The sequence below is a fragment of the Raphanus sativus genome, chromosome 1 (assembly GCF_000801105.2).
Source record: "Raphanus sativus cultivar WK10039 chromosome 1, ASM80110v3, whole genome shotgun sequence".
Lineage (NCBI taxonomy): Eukaryota > Viridiplantae > Streptophyta > Magnoliopsida > Brassicales > Brassicaceae > Raphanus > Raphanus sativus.
The window spans coordinates 26,229,862-26,252,401 of record NC_079511.1 but is presented as its reverse complement, the minus strand read 5'-3'; the positions used below and the strand labels follow the sequence as shown (position 1 = coordinate 26,252,401).

General features: G+C 30.7%; 2 protein-coding genes across 3 annotated transcripts; both read right to left on the bottom strand.

Annotated features, from left to right (window-relative positions):
• Positions 1-2,310: 2,310 nt before the first annotated feature.
• Positions 2,311-11,480, bottom strand: LOC130497801 (uncharacterized). The gene is made up of 7 exons (XM_056991026.1): positions 11,313-11,480; positions 3,353-3,520; positions 3,207-3,278; positions 3,041-3,141; positions 2,836-2,953; positions 2,660-2,719; positions 2,311-2,563 (listed from the first exon to the last, which is right to left on the bottom strand). Exons 1-7 carry the CDS (start codon positions 11,478-11,480, stop codon positions 2,342-2,344), a joined length of 909 nt encoding a protein of 302 aa, XP_056847006.1. The 3' UTR covers positions 2,311-2,341.
• A 1,266-nt stretch (positions 11,481-12,746) lies between these two features.
• Positions 12,747-15,156, bottom strand: LOC108850017 (uncharacterized). Of its 2 annotated transcripts, none has more exons than XM_056986256.1 (9): positions 15,040-15,156; positions 14,709-14,861; positions 14,497-14,628; positions 14,253-14,420; positions 14,024-14,161; positions 13,829-13,950; positions 13,481-13,740; positions 13,172-13,398; positions 12,747-13,084 (listed from the first exon to the last, which is right to left on the bottom strand). In XM_056986256.1, exons 1-9 carry the CDS (start codon positions 15,082-15,084, stop codon positions 12,887-12,889), a joined length of 1,443 nt encoding a protein of 480 aa, XP_056842236.1. In that variant the 5' UTR covers positions 15,085-15,156; the 3' UTR covers positions 12,747-12,886. The 2 variants fall into 2 exon arrangements, with proteins under 2 accessions (XP_056842236.1, XP_056842255.1); XM_056986275.1 differs by having other exon boundaries at positions 14,709-14,858; positions 15,040-15,151.
• Between the last annotated feature and the right edge of the window lie 7,384 nt (positions 15,157-22,540).

Sequence of the window (22,540 nt, the reverse complement as noted above, 5' to 3'; positions counted from 1 at the left end):
CAGAAGGTAAATATGGGGTCACATATAATACATGTTATACAATGACGGAGTGAGTTAAATTGATTTTATTTGTATATGGTTAGTTACATTGTTTCTTAAGTATTTTGGATCATTGGTTAGATATAATCTTAAAACGTAAATAAATAGTAAACACATATATCAATTAGTTATGAGTTTAATATTAAAAGTAAAGTAGAGAATCCAATTATTTCTTCCATAAAAAAACAAAACGTAGACATTATAATAATAAATTATGAAAAGTAGAACTTAAAAAAAAAAGTTTCGCAGAAAAACAATCAATAACAACAACTGATATGGAAAGCATCTTTAAAACTCTCCGTTTGCAATCCTATAAAGAACAATAACAAAGAATATAAACTTATCAAATTACAAAGAATTATAAATGGGAAGTAAGTAAGTGAAATATATTACCTCTTTCTGAAAGCATCAATTTCTGGAACATCATTGGACTCAAACAGAACTTTAGAAAACCGATCAATGTTAGTCAAATTCTTGAATCAACCTTATCATGATAAAAAAAATTTAGAAAAATATACAGATAATATTATCTCAACCGGTTTAAAAAAATTATAATAAATTACCTTTTCCCCAATTAATTTGCCAAAACTGTAAAACACAAAGTACGACGTTAGCATTTGTCTAATTCCATAAATCTTAGAAAACATGATTAAGTGTTCCATAAGCAACACACTTAATGACGACATTACTGTAAGTTTTGGAAAAAATGAATTAAATCAGTAATCAATCGCATATTTTTTTTTAATTTTGAAAATTTATTAGGTTACTATCATGTATCACAATCAATCCTTATATTTTCATCTAAAATTGGTAAGAATATAATAGACTACCATAATTGAAATACCGAAAATAATTGATTGATAAAAATTACTGATTTTCGGCCTGTGATTTACGTTTCTACATCAGTCTAGCTCTAAAATAGGAAAGAATACAATATAGACTAAACATAATTGAAATCTCATATATGATTGATTGATTCAAATTTTATTACTAATATTTGATTTGACACCAAGATTTACTTCATTAAGTTTATTTTTGATTCACTTAAATATAATTCATTGACTCAAACATAATTGAAATCCCGAAAAGTGGCTGACGATAATAAATGTTAATAATTTACGAATATTGTTTTAGTTTTGAAGTTATCTTTGTAATCATGGTTCTGAAAACATTATATACATTGACTTAACATTTTATAAAGTAGTGTAAACTCAAACGCTCAACGATTACAGCACTCAAAATATTGTATATAATATAAACAATAAATTTCACATTTCTGAAAATCGATCCAAAGTTTCTACTATTTTAAAACATTTTTTGAAAGAAACAGAAAAGACACCCACAATTAATTCATTTTGTTTTATGATCTCGAGTATCCAATTTTTTTTTTAAAAAAATGGTTAAATAATAACCGAAGAATATAATTGGTGACAATATTGATATTTTTCTTATCTAGCAACTCATTAAATTTCATTGTTTGTCTTTAGTGAATATGCATAAAATGAAACATATACTATATATTAAATGTAATGGCATGATATGTAATTAGTCTAGATTGAAGAGGGTTTTTTCAAAAAAAATATGAGGTGGATTGTGGTTGTGACACCTAAGAAATGGCACATTTGTAAATCCCATATGAGACAAAGGTTTATTTTTAAATGATCTTCTCAAATAATAAGAAGGGGATGACAAAAGAAAAACTTGTCAAGAAAAAAACTCTTTTTATTTACCTCCTCTGCTTCTGTATACAAGGTAGCTAGCCTAGTTTCTTGACCAACCAAGTCTCAAACACTTCATCTTTCTAGACTTGAGCTAGCTGGATCAACAATGGCTGGTTGAATAATTTCCTTTGTCGAGAAAACTCCCCAAGTAACATCAGATTGAACCTTGTTTGATACACAGTTTGCTCCTTTGTTAAGTTATAGATGACAAAGCTATCTATTTGCTGTTGTTTTTTTAGTGTTTGACCCACTTGTATTTGGTTTCTACAGTAACCTGAACTACTCATGGGAGAGGACAACAGTACCAAGGTGATATATATACATAACCGTTGAGCTATCTGTAGCTAAGAATAGAGACTTTTTTGTAGGTCGTCCTTCAAAATTATCCAGGCCTACCATAACAATATAGTTTAATATTGTATGTTTCATGCGTTCATATCAGACAATTATTTTCGGTGAATTGATTTGTTGCATTTGGATTTTGTAAACAAACGATATCACTTTCGTCATTTAGAGTTTTAGTGAAATGAGAGAGAACAAATGTTAAAGAAGAGAAGAGAAGAGAAGAGAAGGTAGTAAGTTCAAGAAGGAGTGACGCCCTGTTTGGCCTTCAGGACAAGCTCCTCGGTGGTGGTCCCTATGATCTCGTTGGCTCGCTTCAGCCCCATGCAGTAGTACCTTCCAATGGTGTCACGGGCAACGATCCCCAACTTCTCTAGCTTCTGGACTGCATCATCCACATCAAAGTTACACCTCTCACCAAACTCTTCCTTTATCAGTTCCTCACATCTCAGATCCAGATCCTATTCCCCACACAGTCCCACCAACTCAAGTCAGCACTCGCTAATGATAATATAATAGGCAATAACCAAAAGAGTAAAATTTTGGTATTATGTTACCTCCAAGGTAGCTTTCCCCTGCTCCATTAGTATGTAGAAGGAAATCATCACCTCTTTTACCTGCGCGTGTAACCCAAATTAGGAAGTGTTCCTATTCTAAAGGCATTCACGCTCCCCCCCCCCCCCCCCCCCCCAATATGAATAAAAGACTAGATTCATGCAGGCAGGAACTTTACTTCTTGCTGAATAACGTCATCGCACAAGTGTAATAGCGTTCCCTTCCCGCTGTCTAGTTGTTTATCATACATGGATTGTGTTATCAAGTTCTGGTACGTTGCCATGTTCTGCTGGAAACTGAAGTAAACCAACTTTGCGATAAGTCTAACAAACACACAAAAGAATGAATGAAGGGGAAGGACGAATGGAAAACACTTAACGTACGTGAAGTATGTTTTGGCACAATAACCAACCACTGTGGAGAGAACTGCAAAGATTACCCATGGATCTGCTTTCGGCATCTCAACTGAAGTAACCACGGCAACCTGTAGAGAAAGTCAAATGATAAACCAATACATGAACCGCAAAAAATGAAAAGAAGGAGACCAACCAGACCCACTACGGCAGATATCAGAAATTTGACCCAATCCATTGGAGTCAGTCCAGGATTTCTTTTCTCAGGCTGCAAAAAGACGTAAATGTTATTGCTACAAAATCTAGAGAAAGAAAGAAAGAAAGGCGAGAAGAGAAAGTTACAAGCACAATCTCCATGTCGGCCATAGGAATGTTTTTGAAATGCTTGACGTAAATTCCTCTTTCCTGATTTGTTTTAGAGCTGGCTCGCCTGCAACAACTTCCTTCTTCAACCACAAATGCACAAAGCGAAAAGTAGACAGACGAAACAAGAACAGACATTAACCTTACCTATAAACAACAATCATTTTAGGGTTTACTAAAATTTCATATATTGTATTAGTGGAATTAGCATTATAAAATCTTCATTATCTAGAGAAATTTATAGAAACGGAGACAACATAGGTTCTAAACTCTTTAACAATCATCTTATATCAGTGCTCGATGAAACTATACACTAAAACAAAATTTTCATATTTTTTAAATTTTTCCAAAATCCGTGGGTTAACCCTTTCTAAAATAATGAGTTTTCGATAAATGCTCTATATACTGAAGTTTATACTCTTCACTTTTGTTTAAAAAATTTAAACCACATTCGACATTTGAATTAATGTATTCTAAATTATTTTTCATGGTATATAGGAATCATTATAATTTTTTAATATTTATTTTCCTAAAATTTCATATATTGTCTAGATTAGTGTGGAATTAGCATTATAAAATCTTCATTATTTAGAGAAACAGAGACAACAGAGGTTCTAAACTCTTTGACCATCATCTTAAGTTAGTGCTCTTGAAACTATACACTAAAACCAGATTTTCATATTTTTGAAATTTTTCCAAAATCCGTGGGTTAACACCTCTTCTAAAATAAGGAGTTTTCGATAAATGCTCTATATACTGAAGTTTATACTCTTCACTTTTATTTAAAATTTTCAAACCACATTCGACAGTTGAATTAATGTATTCTAAACTTTCTTTCCTGGTATATAGGAATCATTCTAATTTTTTAATATTTAGTTTACTATAATTTCATATATTGCCTAGATTAGTGGAATTAGCATTATAAATTTTCATTATCTAGAGAAAGGGAGACAACAGAGGTTTTAAACTCATTGACCATCATCTTATGTTAGTGCTTGATGAAAATATACACTAAAACCAGACTTTTAATATTTTTGAAATTTTTCCAAAATCCGTGGGTTAACCCCTTCTAAAATAATGAGTGTTCGGTTAATGCTCTATATACTGAAATTTATACTCTTCACTTTTGTTTAAAAATTTCAAACCACATTCGACATTTGAATTAATGTATTCTAAACTTTCTTTCATGGTATATAGGATTTATTCTATTTTTTAATATATATTTTACTAAAATTTCATATATTGTCTAGATTAGTGAAATTAGCATTATAAAATCTTCAATATATAGAGAAACAAAGAAAACAGAGGTTCTAAACTCTTTGACCATCATCTTATGTCAGTGCTCGATGAAACTATACACTAAAACCAGATTTTCTTATTTTTGAATTTTTTTCAAAATCCGTGGGGTAACCCCTTCAAAATATTGAGTTTTCGGTAAATGCTCAATATACTGAAGTTTAAGCTTATACTCTTCACTTTTTTAAAAAAAATTTCAAACCACATTGTAAATTTGAATTAATGTATTCTAAATTATATTTCATGGTATATGTGAATCATTCTAATTTTTTAATATTTATTTTACTAAAATTTCATATACTGTCTAAATTAGTGTGGAATTAGAATTATAAAATCTTCTTTATCTAGAGAAACGGAGACAACAGAGGTTCTAAACTCTTTGACCATCATCTTAAGTTAGTGCTATATGAAACTATACACTAAAACCAGATTTTCATATTTTTGAAATTTTTCCAAAATCCGTGGGTTAACCCCTTCTAAAATAATGAGTTTTGATAAATGCTCTATATACTGAATTTTATACTCTTCACTTTTGTTTAAAATTTTCAAACCACATTCGACAGTTGAATTAATGTATTCTAAACTTTCTTTCATGGTATACAGGATTTATTCCAATTTTTTAATATTTAGTTTACTAAAATTTCATATATTGTCTTGATTAGTGGAATTAGCATTAAAAATCTTCAATATATAGAGAAACGAAGAAAACATAGGTTCTAAACTCTTTGACCATCATCTTATGTCAGTGCTCGATGAAACTATACACTAAAACCAGATTTTCATATTTTTGAAATTTTTCCAAAATCTGTGGCTAAACAATCCCTTCTTAAATAAAGAGTTTTCGGTAAATGCTCTAAATACTGAAGTTTATACTATTCACTTTTGTTTTAAAAAAATTTAAACCACATTCGACATTTGAATTAATGTATTTTAAACTATCTTTCATGGTATATAGGAATCATTTTATTTTTTAATATTTCGTTTAGTAAAATTTCATATATTGTCTAGATCAATGGAATTAGTATTATAAAATCTTCACTATCTAGAAAAACGGAGACTACAAAGGTTCTAAACTCTTTGACCATCATTTTATGTCAGTGTTCGATGAAACTTTACACTAAAACCAGATTTTCATATTTTGAAAAAAAAAATCGGTATATTGAGTTTTCGGTAAATGCTCTATTTACTTAAATTTATACTCTTCAGTTTTGTTTAAAAATTTCAAACCTCATTCGACATTTGAATAAATGTATTCTAAACTATATTTCATGTTATATAGGAATCATTCTAGTTTTTTTAATATTTAGTTAACTATAATTTCAAATATTGCCTAGATTTTTAGAATTGGCATTATAAAATCTTCATTATCTAGAGAAAGGGAGAAAATAGAGGTTCTAAACTTATTGACCATCACCGTATGTTAGTTCTTGATGAAACTATACACTAGATCAGATTTTAATATTTTTAAATTTTTTTCCAAAATTTGTGGGTTAACTCCTTCTAAAATAATGAGTTTTAGGTAAGTGCTCTATATACTGAAGTTTGTACTCTTCTCTTTTGTTTAACTTTTTCAAACTATCTTTCATGGTATATAAGAATTATTCTATTTTTTATATTTAGTTTAGTAAAATTTCCTATACTGCCTAGATTAGTTGAATTAGCATTATAAAATATTTATTGTCTAGAGAAATGGAGACAATAGAGGGTCTAAACTCTTTGATCATCATCTTATGTAAGTGCTCGATGAAACTATACACTAAAACCAGATTTTCATATTTTTGATTTTTTCAAAATCTGTTGTTAACCCCTTTTAAAATTTCAAACCACATTCTACATTTGAATTAATGTATTCTAAACTATATTTCATTGTATATAGGAATCAGTCTAATTTTTTAATATTTAGTTTAGTAAAATTCCATATATTGCCTAAGTTAGTGGAATTAGCATTATAAAATCTTTATTATCTAGAGAATCAGAGACAACAAAGGTTCTACCCCTTTGACCATCATATTATTTCAGTGATCGATGAAACTATATACTAAAACAAGATTTTCATATTTTTTGAAATTTTTTCAAAATCCGTTGGTTAACCCCTTTTAAAATAATGAGTTTTCGGTAAATGCTCTATATACTGAAGTTTAAACTCTTCACTCTTGTTTAAAAAGATCAAACCACATTCTACATTTTAATTAATGTATTCTAAACTATATTTCATGGTATATAGAAATCATTCTAATTTTTTAATATTTAGTTTACTAAAATTTCATATATTGACTAGATTAGTGGAATTAGCATTAAAATTCTTTATTATCTAGAGAAACAAAGACAACAAAGGTTCTAAACTCTTTAAACATCATCTTATGTTAGTGATCGATGAAACTACTAAAATCATATTTTCATATTTTTGAAAATTTTTCATAATCTGTGGGTTAACTAACCCCTTCTAAAATAATAAGTTTTCGGTAAATTCTCTATATACTGAAGTTCATACTCTTTGTTTTTGTTTAAAAAATTTCAAACCATATTCGACATTTGAATTAATGTATTCTAAACTATCTTTCATGGTATATAGGTATCATTCTAATTTATTAACATTTAGTTTAGTAAAATTTCATATACTGCCTAGATTAGTGGAATTAGCTATATACAATCTTTATTATCTAGAGAAACTGAGACAACAATGGTCTAAACTCTTTGAACATCATCTTATGTCGTGCTCGATGAAACTATACACTAAAACCAGAATTTCATATATTTGAAATTTTTTCAAAATTCATGGCTTAACCCTTTTTAAAATATTGCGTTTTCGGTAAATACTCTATATACTGAAGTTTATACTCTTCACTTTTGTTTAAAATTTTCAATCCACATTATACATTTGAATTAATGGATTCTAAACTATCTTTCATGGTATATAGGAATTATTCTAATTTTTTTAAATTTTAGTTTAGTAAAATTTCATATACTGCCTAGATTAGTGGAATTAGCATTATAAAATCTTTATTATCTACAGAAACGGAGACAACAAAGGTTTAAAACTCTTGACCATCATCTTATGTCAGTGCTCGATGAAATTATACACTAAAACCAGATTTTCATATTTTGAATTTTTTTCAAAATTTGTGGGTTAACCCCTACGAAAGTATAAATTTTTCATTAATTAGTTTCTCTATATACTAAAGTTTATACTCATTTAAGTTGTTTAAAATTTTCTAACATCATTACAAATTTGTATTATTCTATTATAAACTTTCTTCCATGGTACATGGGCATCGTTCTAATTTTTTTAACAATTGTTTTAATAAAACTTTATATTTTGCTTAAATTAGTGGATTAACCTCTATAAAATCTCTATTCTTTAGATAAATGGAAACAATAAAGTTCTAAACTTCTGTGAACATTACCCTATGTGAATGTAAAATGCATATATTTATTAAAACAATTGTTTTGAGGCATGTTCTCTATCTAAACGTGTTTGACTTTGGGAAAAGGAGTTGGGATTGTGTTTAGTTTAAATGTGGTTTTAATTGTAAGAAAAGGAGAAAAAATGGAGAAAATTGGTTTTGGAGACTTTGTTGCATCTGTGGAAGATGATTCTCGAAGCTATCTTATCTTGAGGATGTCCTTGGAGGATTCTATTACTGCCCGCATAAGCTCCCGTGCCGCTAGCTGTAACTTGTTGTTTGAAGTAGTCTTGTGTTTCTGATAGTCTTCGGACAACGACGATGAGGATCAAGATTTCATGATATGTGGCAACAGCATAAATGTTCAAGAATTAAGTTTGGAATCGATGTTTCTACAAGTTGGGTATTGTTGACTGTGACCATCTCTTGTTGGTTTTTGTTGTTACTTTATTCTTAATTTTAAATTTTGTTTACCCTGTTTTTTTTTCTATAATCATTGTCAAAAATTAAAAATTGATATAAAATTTTATAATTTTTTATCAAAAAATGATATTGTTTAGTAAACCGGCTTGGGAGTGAGTTTCTCTGACGCGCCAAACACGTTCTTAAGACACTTAGGAGAGAAAAATTAAAAAGAAAAGGAAACGCATCAGATCACCCTTTCTTCTTCTGTAGATTGGATCTGCCGAGTACAGTGGTGCAATGTCTATATTAGCAGTTTAAGAATATTCCTTTGTATATTCATAAGATAGACTACGTCAAATGTATATACCCCCGAAATATCTGTAACCACTTGTAATGAGAAGAGATTCCTCAAGGGAATTTCATAATCTTTCATGGTTACAGAGCAAGTTGCTCCTGAACCGATCTCTTTCTAAATCTTTCCTTCTTATCTCCAAAACCTCTGTTTTTCTTCTTCCTCTTTCGATCATCAATGGCTGCTCCTGCAAACATTGAACGCGCTTTTGGCATAACAAAAATCAAGTCTCACATACCACTGATACTGGACCTTGATGATCATAATTACGATGCCTGGCACGAGCTTTTCTCCACACATTGTCTCACCTTTGATGTCGCTGGCCACATCGACGGTTCCTCTCTTCCCACTGGTGACGATGATGCTTAATGGTACAAACGTGATGGGTTAGTAAAACTATGGATCTATGGAAATCTGGCACCTGATCTTTTCAAGAGTTCTTTTGAGACGGGGGAACCGCTCGAGACATTTGTTTTCGGATTGAAAACAAGTTTCACAACAACAAAGAAGCTCGTGCAATTCACCTTGACAACAAGTTACGCATAACTGAGATTGGCGATCTCTCAATTGAAGCATACTCCCAGAAACTCAAGTCTCTGTCTGACCGCCTTGCTAATGTTGATGCTCCCATATCGGATCGCACGCTTTGTCACTTATCTTCTCAATGGTCTAAATGAAAAATTTGACAACATCATCAACGTCATCCAGCAGAGCACAGAGATCCCTTCCCGAGTTTTGCTACTGCTAAGTCCATGCTTCAGATGGAAGAGACTCGTCTCAAGCGCTTCAACAAGTCTGTTCCCAAACACTCTGATCATTCTTCTTCTTCCACTGTATTAACAGTTGCTGCTTCCTTTGACGACGGCGTCGAGGTTAATCCTTTTGCGGTAATTGATCTGCGTTTTTATCATCTTTGATTTGTTAGATTCGCGTAAGTACATGTATTATTAAACCATCTTTATCGGTATCGCAATGTTACTACTACCTCAAGGAAAGAATATAGCCGATTGATTGATAGATTTATGCAAATACATTTTTTATAATTGGGGATCCACACAGCATATGGTTATCGGCTTCGAGATGTGATTCTCTTAGAGTAATTTTTGGTAGAATTTGGTTAAGAATTTGTATGAGGCTGATGGAGTACGGAAGCATAGTCTGATCGCAGTCACTTGCGCTAAGAACAAACTCTACGCCCACCTTCGTGAGGACATTGTATTTAATTGTATGTATCAAAATTCAAAACCACCATATTTGCTGGATTGTATTTTTTGGTGAATATGAAGACTATGTTAATGCAGTTTATTGTATAGTTAGGTACAAAAAGATAGAGCTGCTCAAAAAAGGTACAAGAAGATGGCCACGGAAATCAGGAGTTATGACCAATTTGCCAGAACATAAGATGATGTTTAAAGAGTTTAGAACCTCTGTTGTCTTCGTTTCTCTAGATAATAAAGACTTTTAATGCTAATTCCACTAATCTAATTCCATTAATGTTTGCTTGTGTGGGAGGGCCAATGGGAGATGTTGGTCCATTTAGGCCTAGCCATGGTTGAGCCCAGACTCGTATCTCTTTGCCATTACCAACTATCCAATCGAGTCCTTGTTTTAACACTTCTCTACCCGCAAGGATTCCACGCCATCCATGTGAGGCAGAGGTGGGAGCAATACAATCTAGGAATAATGATTTGTTGCAATATTTTCCCAACAGGATCTGGGAAAGGAGAGACTGCGGTTCCTTAAAGATCCTCCATGCGAGTTTCGCAAGCAGCGCATCATTAAACTGTTCGATCTCTCTAAAACCTAAGCCTCCAGCACTTTTTGGTCGTGTCAACCTCGTCCATGAAACCCAACAAAGTTTTCTGATCTCTGGTTTTGCATCCCACCAAAAACGAGTTAGAACACTTTAGATCTGTTTGCAGATGGAGCGAGGGAGTTTGAAACACGACATTGTGTATGTAGGGAGAGCTGCCAATACTGCTTGTAGGAGCACCTGTTTCCCAGAGCTCGATAGGTATCTAGTAGACCAGCTTATCGACTTCTGTCTGATCCTATCGATGAATTGCAAAGATATATCATTTCTTCCTCCCAAAATGCTCAGGTAGTCCTAAGTACTTACCCACTCCCCCCTCGTTCTGGATGTTGAGGAAGTTCTTTACCCGGGTTTTAACCTCACTTGGTATTTTTGCAGAGAAGGTTATAGCCGATTTGCCAAGGTTTGTACATTGCCCTGACGCCTCCTCATATTTGGTTAAGACCCGTTTTAATGCACTATAGCAGGCGACACTTGTCTTGGTAAAGAACCTGGTGTCACCGGCGAATAATAGGTAATTTACGGGTGGGCATCTTCGTGCAACCTTGACGCCAGCCAGACTTCCATCTTGCATTGCTTTGGAGCACAGCCCCGATAGGACTTCAGTACAAAGAATGAAAAGGTAGGTGAGAGAGGATCTCCTTGGCGAATCCCCCTAGACGGGATTACCTTCCCTTGTGCCGCTCCATTTACCAAGAAGGAGTACGAGACTGTCCGGGTACACTCCATGATCCATGAGATCCAAGCAGGGTGGAAACCGAGTCTCCCAAGAACTCTATCCAAGAAGCTCCATTTGTTTCGGTCATAAGCCTTGCTCATGTCAGTTTTCACCGCCATTGAGCAACGAACTTGAGCTCCAGAGGTTTGGAGGTAGTGGAGGACTTCATGTGTAATGAGCACATTATCAGAAATAGCTCGGCCCTTGACGAAAGCTGATTGGTTCCTTGAGATGATGGTTTGGAGTATAGGCTGGAGGCGGTTGTGAGCACTTTTACGATGATCTTTTTGTGTGTACTACAATTTATTGTTGGGATTGTGAAAGCCCATGTCCAACTCTATTTATCCGATTAGTACGATATTGTCCACTTTGGGCCTTAATGGCAAGCCCGCATGGATTTACTTTTGGTTTCTATCCCAAAAGGCCTCGTACTAATTAGAGTTGGACTTCTCTTTATATAGTAGACATTTATTGTATAATTCTCCAATGTGAGACTTAGTTTGATATTTCACAGTGTCCATATAAAAACGTTTTTGTTATTCTATAATTTGTGTGGGTTGTAAATTTGAATATTAACGTAGCTAAAATGTCAACCACTAACATTCTTTTATACGAATTGTGATAACTTAAACATTAGACTAATAAAAAGAGTAATGTAAGAATTAAGTTGAAGCTTAATTATAATTGCTTCTTTATTGAAGAATCATTTAGGTTACATTCTTTTTCATCTTTCAATATATTTTCATCTTCATATTTGAACATTTTTTTACTAAAATCTTAAACTAAACTGTAAATTCATTTAAAAATAAAATATACTAACCGGTGGGAATACCACTAGTAATTATGTAAAATTGTCAAAACACTGATGGCGATAGCTGTAGCTTCATTGGCTATAGCAGGATTTCTAGTAAAACAAGCAAAGGTAAACTAACGTCGGACAAAGGAGCTTAGAAGATTCTAAGAGAGGTATTATTACCTACATCCTGAAGTATCAATTCTTCTCGTTTATGTACCTTGTGGCATACTTTTTTGTCAATTACCTTGTGGCATACTTAATGAATGAAAAACATGTTCTCAGAACACACCCATATCCATTGCCTTTGTGCAACTAAACTTCTTGGTCTCTTTGCTCGAGTCTGATTCAAGTTTTACCCTATCGATGATCAAGATGATTCAAGTTTTACCTCTTTGCTCGAGTCTGATTGATTCAAGTTTTACCCTATCGATGATCAAGATGATTCAAGTTTTACCCTATCGATGATCAAGAAGGGGTGGGTTCTCTTGACCCTGATAATGTACTTTTGGTGCATGCATAATTAAGAGCTATGAGTTTAGTGCGAAATCCTCTACCTTTTTCCTATCTATTTTTCACAGAACAAAAAGAAAAAAAAAAAACACAATAGCTTTAAAAAGTAATAATACATTTAGATCAAACAAGTCGTTAAATATTCTGATAAGTCTCTTTTAAGAGAGGACTTGTATACACCACACTCCTCAACATCAGCGAGAACCCATTCATTATATGCTACTTGCAAGATATATACAGAGTAAGTGCGGCTCCAACAATGCCTCCTGCAGCGGCTATAAACATAGCGGTTAAGGATCCTATTCCGAGGCCGCCACTTCCACGGGAGAGTAGTCTCCTCAAGATCAGTTTGCACGACTTGTCAGCTTCTTTGTAAAGAGAGAGATTGACTACTCCTTCAGTGATGGCTTTTTCGTTCTACAGACAAATAAATAATAATATTATAGCAGGTGAGGTCAGAGATGATAATAGTAGCTTAGAAGATTCTAAGGGAGGCATAATTACCTCCATCCTGAAGCTATACATAGCATGCTTGACAGTGCGAGCATCATCCGAGCATGGTGATAGTTTGAGGCAATGATCCTTCCATTCGTCTACAAGCTTTTTAAGAAGAAGAACGCTAGCTTCAAGATTCTCCTTGTAGAGAATCTCCCATTGCGTAAAGCAGTCAACGTTTTGTGTCAAAACACTGATGGCGATAGCTGTAGCTTCATTGGCTAGAGCAGGATTTCCTGTAAAACAAAAAAAGCAAGGGTAAATTTAATAGGATTCAATAGGGAAGCAAGGTGGTGTTTCGTTAGTTAGCGCCAATACCTTGTCCACCAGCTAATTTCAAGGAAAAAGTGAATATATTATGTTGCAGTGCGCAACTTCCTGGTGCAAGGGCTACTTCCTTCAACAAGGGATAAATTGCCTCAAACCTCTCTGTTGCCCCCTCTACTCTAGCGGATGGAGGAGGGAATGTAAGCCGCACCAACGTCTCAAACGAAGGAGGTGGAATCAGCACCTCTCCATTCCTAACATTTTTGTTTAGGAGGAGTAGAACCCGAGCCTTCGGATTGGAGGACAAAATCCTGATTAAAAGAAGAAAACAAGATTTTAGACATAGAAGCAGAGGAGGGAGGGAGGGAGGGAGGGAGAGAATATTAAAAGTGGACTCACATCTCAACAGATTGCAGGATGAGATGAATTGACTGAGAGCTGTAGCACTTGTTATTAGAGACTAGTGGCAGCAAGTTACGCACCCATGAATACAAGCCAGCAGATAAATCACCTTGGGAGGCCTGTCACCATTTTAAATAAAAATTGAGAAATTTGAACAAAACACATAAATTTGTTTTTTAGTCAGAATTTAACCTGAGCAATCATCCAAATTATAACCGGAAGCTTGTCGTGACCTTGATATGTAGGGGTCTCCCTCAGATTTGGCAAAACATCAGTCAAGGCATCAGGTTTAGTACGCAACACCATAGCTAATACAACAAATGCTGCCACCTACAAGTTAGAAAAAACAAAACATTGGAGTCAAGAAGAGTCAAACAAAAGTTCAAAACTGAATAAAACACACGAATTCAAAAAATTGAACCTTTGATTCGTCAGAATTAAGTTGTTCAATTTTGACAACTCCTGGCCATTCAGTGAGAATGAGATCAGAGGCCCATAATACAGCGGCGGGTAGTATATGGAATGGAAGCGTGTTGATGAAATCGATTGATTTTTCGTAGACAGGCATAGGAATAAGAGATAACGGAACCTAGCAAAAAAAAAAGATATCATCAGCTAACCAACCACTTGAGAAGACTTTTAGATGATTCACAAAAGCTCCTCACATGAATCAGCTTGGATAAAGGATACTCCTCGAACATCTTGACCCATTGAAAGGAGGGTACTAGGGAAAGTTGAATTCCATAGTAATGGATTAATTTTATCATCTGCTTCGCAGGTTGATACCAATCCTCGTCCTAACAAACAAACAAACAAACCAGAATTTAAAATTCGATTTCTGAATTTAAACAAACATATCAATCCGAATTTCACTTACCAATACTTCTTTGAGAAAAGACGCAAGAGGTGAGGGATCGATCTTTTTGGCAGCTTCCGACAAAGACAATATCGACTTTTCGGTTTCCTCCCCGTTAGTTTCATCTTCGGACGTTTCAAGTCCCTTCCAGTTCGATACATCTCTCACATCCTGCTGTTGAAACCATAAAAAAAAATAATAATAAAAAAAATTGAACAGGTTAAACATCATCTCTTAGTTTTGATTCATTATCAAAGTAAGTTTGAACATAACGAATAGCAAAAGAAAAAAAAAATCAATTAGAAAAGATTTTGATCAGATAGACACTTCTACAACTTCTAAATTCACTAACCTCAAGGTCTGAAGGATCGATCTTTGCCGTTTCAGCTTGATCCATTAGGTTTTCTGGGTTTTTTTCGTTTGTTATATAGTGAAAAAGTTATCTTGTTCATAAAGATAAGGAAGTCTTATATATAGTGGAATTACAAATAGATAAAAGAAAAACCTAAACCAACGAGTAAAAGGAAAACCAAAGACATAGGGAAAAAGGAAGTCGGCCACCTATAGTAAAGGATCATAACAACAGAAATCTTTATAAAAAAATCTTGATTAAAATCCCCCAGAAACTAGGGTAATCTGGGAAGAAGGCGCGGTTATATCTCGTGGCTAGTCGTCTCCTTGCAGCAGCAAGTTCTTCTACTCACTCTACAAAGTTACAGTCGGACTTATGGAAGAGTCCAGCCAGGGTTGTGGGGCCGTCCAGAGATTGGTATCTCAAGCTAACATGGCTTTCAGAGCCAAAATAGCCAATAACAATACTGTTGCGGACTTGGTACGGCTTTTGAGAAACACCTTTAGCAGTACGATCAAAGCAAAGATATCCAGGTTTGTATATGTAAACATATTTACCAAAGCAAAGGATAGCATGTATTAACTATGTATTGATGATGTTTTAGGGATTCGTGGGACTATCTCAAGAATCAGTACTTGAGTATTTCCTGAAATTGTTGGGGGAAGTGTACCACATCATCTATGTGCACTTCCCGATAGCTCCGGTTTTCAAATCTGCTTTTCTCGAAGGTTAGTGATTTAGTTGAGAAGAATTTGAGTACTACGACAAAGCTCAGTCTGAAGAAGCTTTAGGAGAACCCTATTTTGGACCTAAGTACATATTTTTATTTTCAACTATTGTTTCATTTATGTACCTTGTGGTCTTACTTAAAACATGTTCTCAGAACAAGCTCAAATCCATTGCCTTTGTGCAACTACACCACCTCTTGGTCAGAGACTATAATTAGTTAATAGTAACTTAGAAGATTCTAAGGGAGGCATTAATACCTTTATCCTGAAGCTATTCATAGTTCGATTGACAGTGAGAGTATCACTCGGTTATGATCCTCCCATTCGTCTACAAGCTTTTTAAGAAGAGCAACGGTAGCGTCGAGATTCTCCTTGTATAGAACATTCCATTGCTTAAAGCAATCAACGTTTTGTGTCAAAACACTGATGGCTATAGCTGTAGCTTCATTGGCTAGAGCAGGATTTCTAGTAAAACAAGCAAAGGTAAACTCACGTCCGACAAAGGAGCTTGGAGGACTCAAAGAGAGGTATTATTACCTCCATCCTGAAGTTATCAATTCTCGTTTATGTACCTTGTGTTATACTTAATGAATGAAAAACATGTTCTCAGAACACACCCATATCCATTGCCTTTGTGCAACTAAACTTCTTGGTCTCTTTGCTCGAGTCTGATTCAAGTTTTACCCTATCGATGTTCAAGAAGGGGTGGGTTCTCTTGACCCTGATAATGTACTTTCGGTGCATCTATACTATTAAAGCACATGACTGTTTATGAATATGCCCCTCAAATTTCTAAGTAATTACAAAAGTTGTCTGTACTTTTTTCCTAGCACTATTTACAATCAATCAAAAGTCATTATTTCGCAATTACATTAAAGAGTATTTAATATAATTCAGTTTTTAGCATTTTTGAAAATTTTGTTTCCTAAATGTTTGCACCCTATCTTTCCAAAAAATCTTTCACATCCCCTTACTATTATTTGAGGAGACCACTTATGAAAATAACCTTTTGCCCATGTGTTTATTACATGTGTGCCATTTCCTATGTGGCATCTCCACATTTTATCTCACACCAATTTTTCAAAAGCTCATCCTTGCCTAGAACATTTACATCTCATGCCATTGTAGTGCACATATGTTATAATCAATGCTTTTGATGTGATATATGTGATGTGCATATAGTTAATGTCGAACAGATTTTCTCTTATATTAAACTTTTTTATGTTTATAAATTCTTGCTCGCAGGAAATGTTATACGTATTATAACTTTATATTATACCCAATGCTTTTTATGTATATATATATTATACCCAATGCTTTTTATGTATATATATAAATTTTATGTTAGTATCAGCATTATAACTTCTATCCAAGAACATATATATATTAAACTTTTGTATGTTTATAAAATATTCGATCCAAGAACATATATATATATATATATATATTTGATCCTAGAACATATATATTTATATTTTTGATCCAAGAACATATATATATATATATATATATATATATATAAAATATAATGCTCATATTTTCATACACATCCATCATTTCGTGAAAAAAACTAATTTTTATACTTTTGTATTGTTATAATACAATGAAGGCATAATATAGAGGGATTAAATGATACAATAAATGTCATTATTGAATATGAACGTTTTGGTTATGATTGATTTATGTTAAGTCCGTAATCACATCGTACATTATTATTGATTTATGTTTCTTGATTGATATGATAAAGCATGATTGATATGATTAGCGATTTTAATTTTAATGTTTCATATTTGAGGTTACCATATTTATAAGAATAATGTAACATCCATCATTTTTTATGTGTATATATATATATATATATATATATATATATATATATATATATATATATATTATGTTAGTATCAGCATTATAACTTCCATCCAAGAACATATATATATTAAACTTTTGTATGTTTATAAAATATTCGATCCAAGAACATATATATATATATATATATATATATTATATATATATATATATATATATATATACATTTGATCCTAGAACATATATATTTATATTACATACATATATATATATATATTTTTGATCCTAGAATATATATTGTTAATATAATGCTCATATTTTCATACTCATCCATCATTTCGTGAAAATTAATTTTTTTACTTTTGTATTTTGTTATAATACAATGAAGGCATAATTTAGAGGGATTAAATGATACAATAAATGTCATTTTGGATATGAAATCTCGGTTATGATTGGTTTATGTTAAGTCCATAATCAGATCGTACATTATTATTGATTTATGTTTCTTGATTTTCCTGAATATGAAATCTCGCAAAGCATGATTGATATGATTAGCGATATTTCTTTTAATGTTTCATTTTTGAGGTTACCATATTTATAAAAAAATTTAACATCCATCATTTCGTCATTAACAATTATTTGATGTTACCATAATTAAAAAAATTGGATTCTCTATTTTAATCCCTTATATATTAAAATAGAAGCACTTTTAGAGACTAGCCTTATGTTCATGTGTTATTAACAAGAATGTCATTTCCTATGTGGCAACACCATATTCCTTCTCAACCTCTTTGTGTAAAAATCCTCTTCTTACTAGACTTATTAAATTTTTTGCCATTGTGAATTAATAGTAGCTTAACATAATGTTTTAGTCATATTAATTGATATTAATTGGTTATGTGCATTGATATGGACGATAATATCAAATCCGGTAGGGTTTTTATAATGTTATACGAAACTAATATGATAGTAAATGATATATATATATTCACAATTAATAGGGTTTTGACTATATATATGATTTATATTTTTATAATATTATATTTCTTTACGACTCTAAGTTATAAATGATATTTTTTAGGGACTGGAAAATATAAATAATTCATATTTTTTCTATAAAACTTTAGTACATGACATTTATTTTGATGAATATTTTTTTGTATTTTATGGGATACATGACATTTATTTTGAGATAGACAATATAAATTGTTTTATATTATAATATCAAAATGTCGTATATAAAAATTTATGAGCAATCTTGAAAATTATAAAATACATTCAAAAAGGAATTCTATATTAAATTTATTGCAATCCCTATTTTTTGCAAAAAAATACTTTTTGATTACAAAATTATCATAAATGATGAAATATATATTGAAAATGGAAATTTATATAATTCTTTTCGATTAAATTTAAGGCAAATATCAATCTTTAATGTGGACTTCCTTAATTTATGCTATATACATATAATACTTTCTATGATTATCTGAAAATCTCTGATTATAATCATATACAAAATTAATAGGATAGGCTAATATATATAGTCACAACTGATAGAGTTTTGACTAAATATACAATTCATATTATTATAATATTTAACTTTTTTACGATTAATAAATGATACATGACATTTTTAAGAGATTAGAAAATATACAAGAATCATAATTATGTTCTTCTATAAATATTTAGTACACGACATTTATTTTGAATAATATTTTTTAGTTTATGAGATACATGATATTTATTTTGGGATTGGACAATACAAACTGCTTTATATTGTAAAATCAAAGTCGTATATAAAACATTATGAGCTTACATTCAAAAAGGAATTCCATATTAATTTTTTTGCATTCCCTTAAATTTTGCAATAATACTGTTGATTATAAAATTATCATAAATGGTGATAGACATTTAATTTGTAAATTTATATAATTCTTTTCGACTAAATTTAAAGAACAAACCATTTTTAATGTGTAATTCCTTAATTTTCGCCATATGTTTATAATACTTTCTATTATTATCTTGAAATCTAAAATTATAATCCTAAACGAAATTAATAGGATAGTTTTATATATTAGTCACAACTGATAGAGTTTTGACTATATATATACGATTCATATTTTTATAATATTTAATTTATTTATGATTCATAACATTCTTTAGGGACTGGAAACTATGATTATAAAACTCTGGTATGTGACTTTTATTTTTATTAATATTTTTTGTATTTTATGAGATACATGACATTTATTTTGAGATAATATAAACTGTTTTATATTGTAAAATCAAAATGTTGTATATAAATTTTTTTGAGCAGTCTTGAAATATTATAAAATACATTTCAAAAAAGAATTTCGTATTAAATTTCTTCCAATCTCTTAGTTTTGTGCAATAAATTTTTTTACTAAATTATCATAAATGGTTACAGACGTTAAATTTGGAAATTCATATAATTATTTCCGATTAAATTTAAGAAAAACATCATTTTTAATGTGGACTTCCTTAATTTTCGCTCTATACATATAATACTTTATATAACTGTCTAGAAATCAACGAACAATTAGGGATTTACAACATTACTTTGTGGCAATATCTAAATATATCAGCTGATGAGAAAAGAGATCGAATCCAACATCCGAACCGTAGTCCATGATCTCATGTCTCATCAAGATTTTTAGTAAAAAAACTCTTTATAAATAAAAGATAAATCAAAAGAAACTCATACGTATTTTGAGTCATAATGGATATTAAGGTTCGATAAGGGTCTCTTTTACAATTTTGAGTTCTAATAAATCCACTAAATTTACTTCAATTTATTTATATTCTTCTTACAACTTTTATGTACTTCAAAATCAATATGATTTTAATGAAATATAACGATTTAACTTCGATAATAAGACAATTACGTTTGTCAACCATAATAAAATTATCATTATCCGGATACTTCAATAAATTTTTTGTTGATTGAAAAATTCAATAAACTTCTAATTCCAAATTGGTTTTTCTTACATTAATCTGTATATCAACATTACTTATGCTAATTATACCAAATATAATATGTCATTTTTATGTTTTTAATATCTATAATTAAAATTTATAATTTCTTTTGGTCCGTTCGCCCCGCACAGGGTGCGGGTGATCACCTAGTTATTAATAATTTGAAAGCATTTATTAAATGAAACCTTAAAATAAAATCAAGTTGAAATAACAAATAATTAAATCAACAAAATCATAATACGGGTCTGAATTATCTTAACTCATTAAAAAAATTGTTTCATTTAAAATAAAAACTAAATCACATAAACTAAATTTAATAAAATTATAGAAAATATTTTGAAACGCACAAATGAATTTTTCAATACAAGAGTGTTGAAGATTTAAAATATTTTATTTAAATGAAAAAAATCAGTGTAAAATAACTTTAGCTTCGGTTCAAATAAATAAAATCATATTATAGATTAGAATTATTTAGAGTCTTCAAAAATTTAGTCATATTTAAAATAAAAAAATAAGTCACGTAAGTAAATTTAAGCTAAATTTCATAAAATTTAAAATATATAATTTATCAAAAATATTATCTTTCCAAAAAATCTTTCACATTATTAATTATTTGAAAGCATTTATTAAATCAAATATCAAAATAAAATCAAATTGAAATAACAAATGATTAAATCAACAAAATAATAATACGGGTCTGAATTATCTTAACTCCTTAAAAATAGTTTCATTTAACATAAAATAAATCACATAAACTAAATTTAATAAAATTATAGAAAATGTTTTGAAACGCACAAATGAATTTTTCAATACAAGAGTGTTGAAGATATAAAATATTTTATTTAAATTTAAAAAAATCAGTGTAAAATAAGTTTAGATTCTGTTTTAAATAAACAAAATCATATTACGGATTAGAATTATTTAGAGTCTTCTAAAATTTAGTCATATTGAAAATAACAAAAATAAGTCATATTAGTAAATTTAAGATAAATTTCATAAAAGTTAAGATTAATTATCTTTTCAAAAAAATCTTTCACATTATTAATTATTTGAAAGCATTTATTAAATGAAACCGCAAAATAAAATCAAGTTGAAATAACAAATAATTAAATAAACAAAATCATAACACGGGTCTGAATTATCTTAACTCCTTAAAAATAGTTTCATTTAAAATAAAAACTAAATCACATAAACTAAATTTAATAAAATTATAGAAAATATTTTTAATGAATTAAGTTGGTATAACTCTAATAAATTCATTTTATTATGTGGTTAATTTTTTAAATAAAAAAATTGTATACTTTTAGTAAAGATTTTTACTTTTCAATGAAAAAATTCAATTTTTTTTTATGAATGCTTAAATTATATTAGAAAAACATAATAACTAAGTGATTAACTTTTGTTCACTACACAAAATATTAAGAATGGTTGAAAAAAAATTATTAGAGTTTGGAGAAAAAAATAAGAATTGGATCTGATTTCTTAATCGGCCCAAATGGCCCAAGAGAGATCTGATGTGGACAGTGGGCTGAATCCAAAAAAATGATCCAATATGGATATGTTATTAATATTACTTGATTGCCATTAATGAAATTAGGAAACAACCCCGCGCGTAAACACGCGCGAAGAGTGATTTTTTTTTTGTTTTAATGGTCAATCTTTCTTAAATATATTTTAAATAATAAAATTTTACGAAGTAAATAATGGGATTAATATATGTGCACAACAAATATGTGTAAATATAATACAACGTCTAAGTAAACAACAAATATTAGTAATGTATTTAAAAGTTTAATTGTTTTTTATAGCATAACTTAAGTTACATAACCGTCTTCTATTTTTTTTCTTTTTTCTTTGTGGCCGTTTTACTTCTTCTGTTCCTCCTATCATTGAATTTATCATGAGAAGATGCCTTTAAAATCAAATGAATAGACACAACTTTTAAATTTTAATATACAATATTTAAG

What these genes read in the sequence shown, in the direction of transcription:
- LOC130497801 (XM_056991026.1), bottom strand. Translation starts at nt 11,480, where the DNA reads ATGGCGGTGAAAACTGACATGAGCAAGGCTTATGACCGAAACAAATGG. An exon ending in ATGACGTTATTCAGCAAGAA is followed by an intron (nt 2,720 to 2,835) that starts GTAAAGTTCCTG and finishes TTACACGCGCAG; the next exon opens with GTAAAAGAGGTGATGATTTC. An exon ending in AGGGGAAAGCTACCTTGGAG is followed by an intron (nt 2,564 to 2,659) that starts GTAACATAATAC and finishes TGTGGGGAATAG; the next exon opens with GATCTGGATCTGAGATGTGA.
- LOC108850017 (XM_056986256.1), bottom strand. Translation starts at nt 15,084, where the DNA reads ATGGATCAAGCTGAAACGGCAAAGATCGATCCTTCAGACCTTGAG. An exon ending in TTAATTCTGACGAATCAAAG is followed by an intron (nt 14,162 to 14,252) that starts GTTCAATTTTTT and finishes TCTAACTTGTAG; the next exon opens with GTGGCAGCATTTGTTGTATT. An exon ending in TAATTTGGATGATTGCTCAG is followed by an intron (nt 13,951 to 14,023) that starts GTTAAATTCTGA and finishes AAATGGTGACAG; the next exon opens with GCCTCCCAAGGTGATTTATC.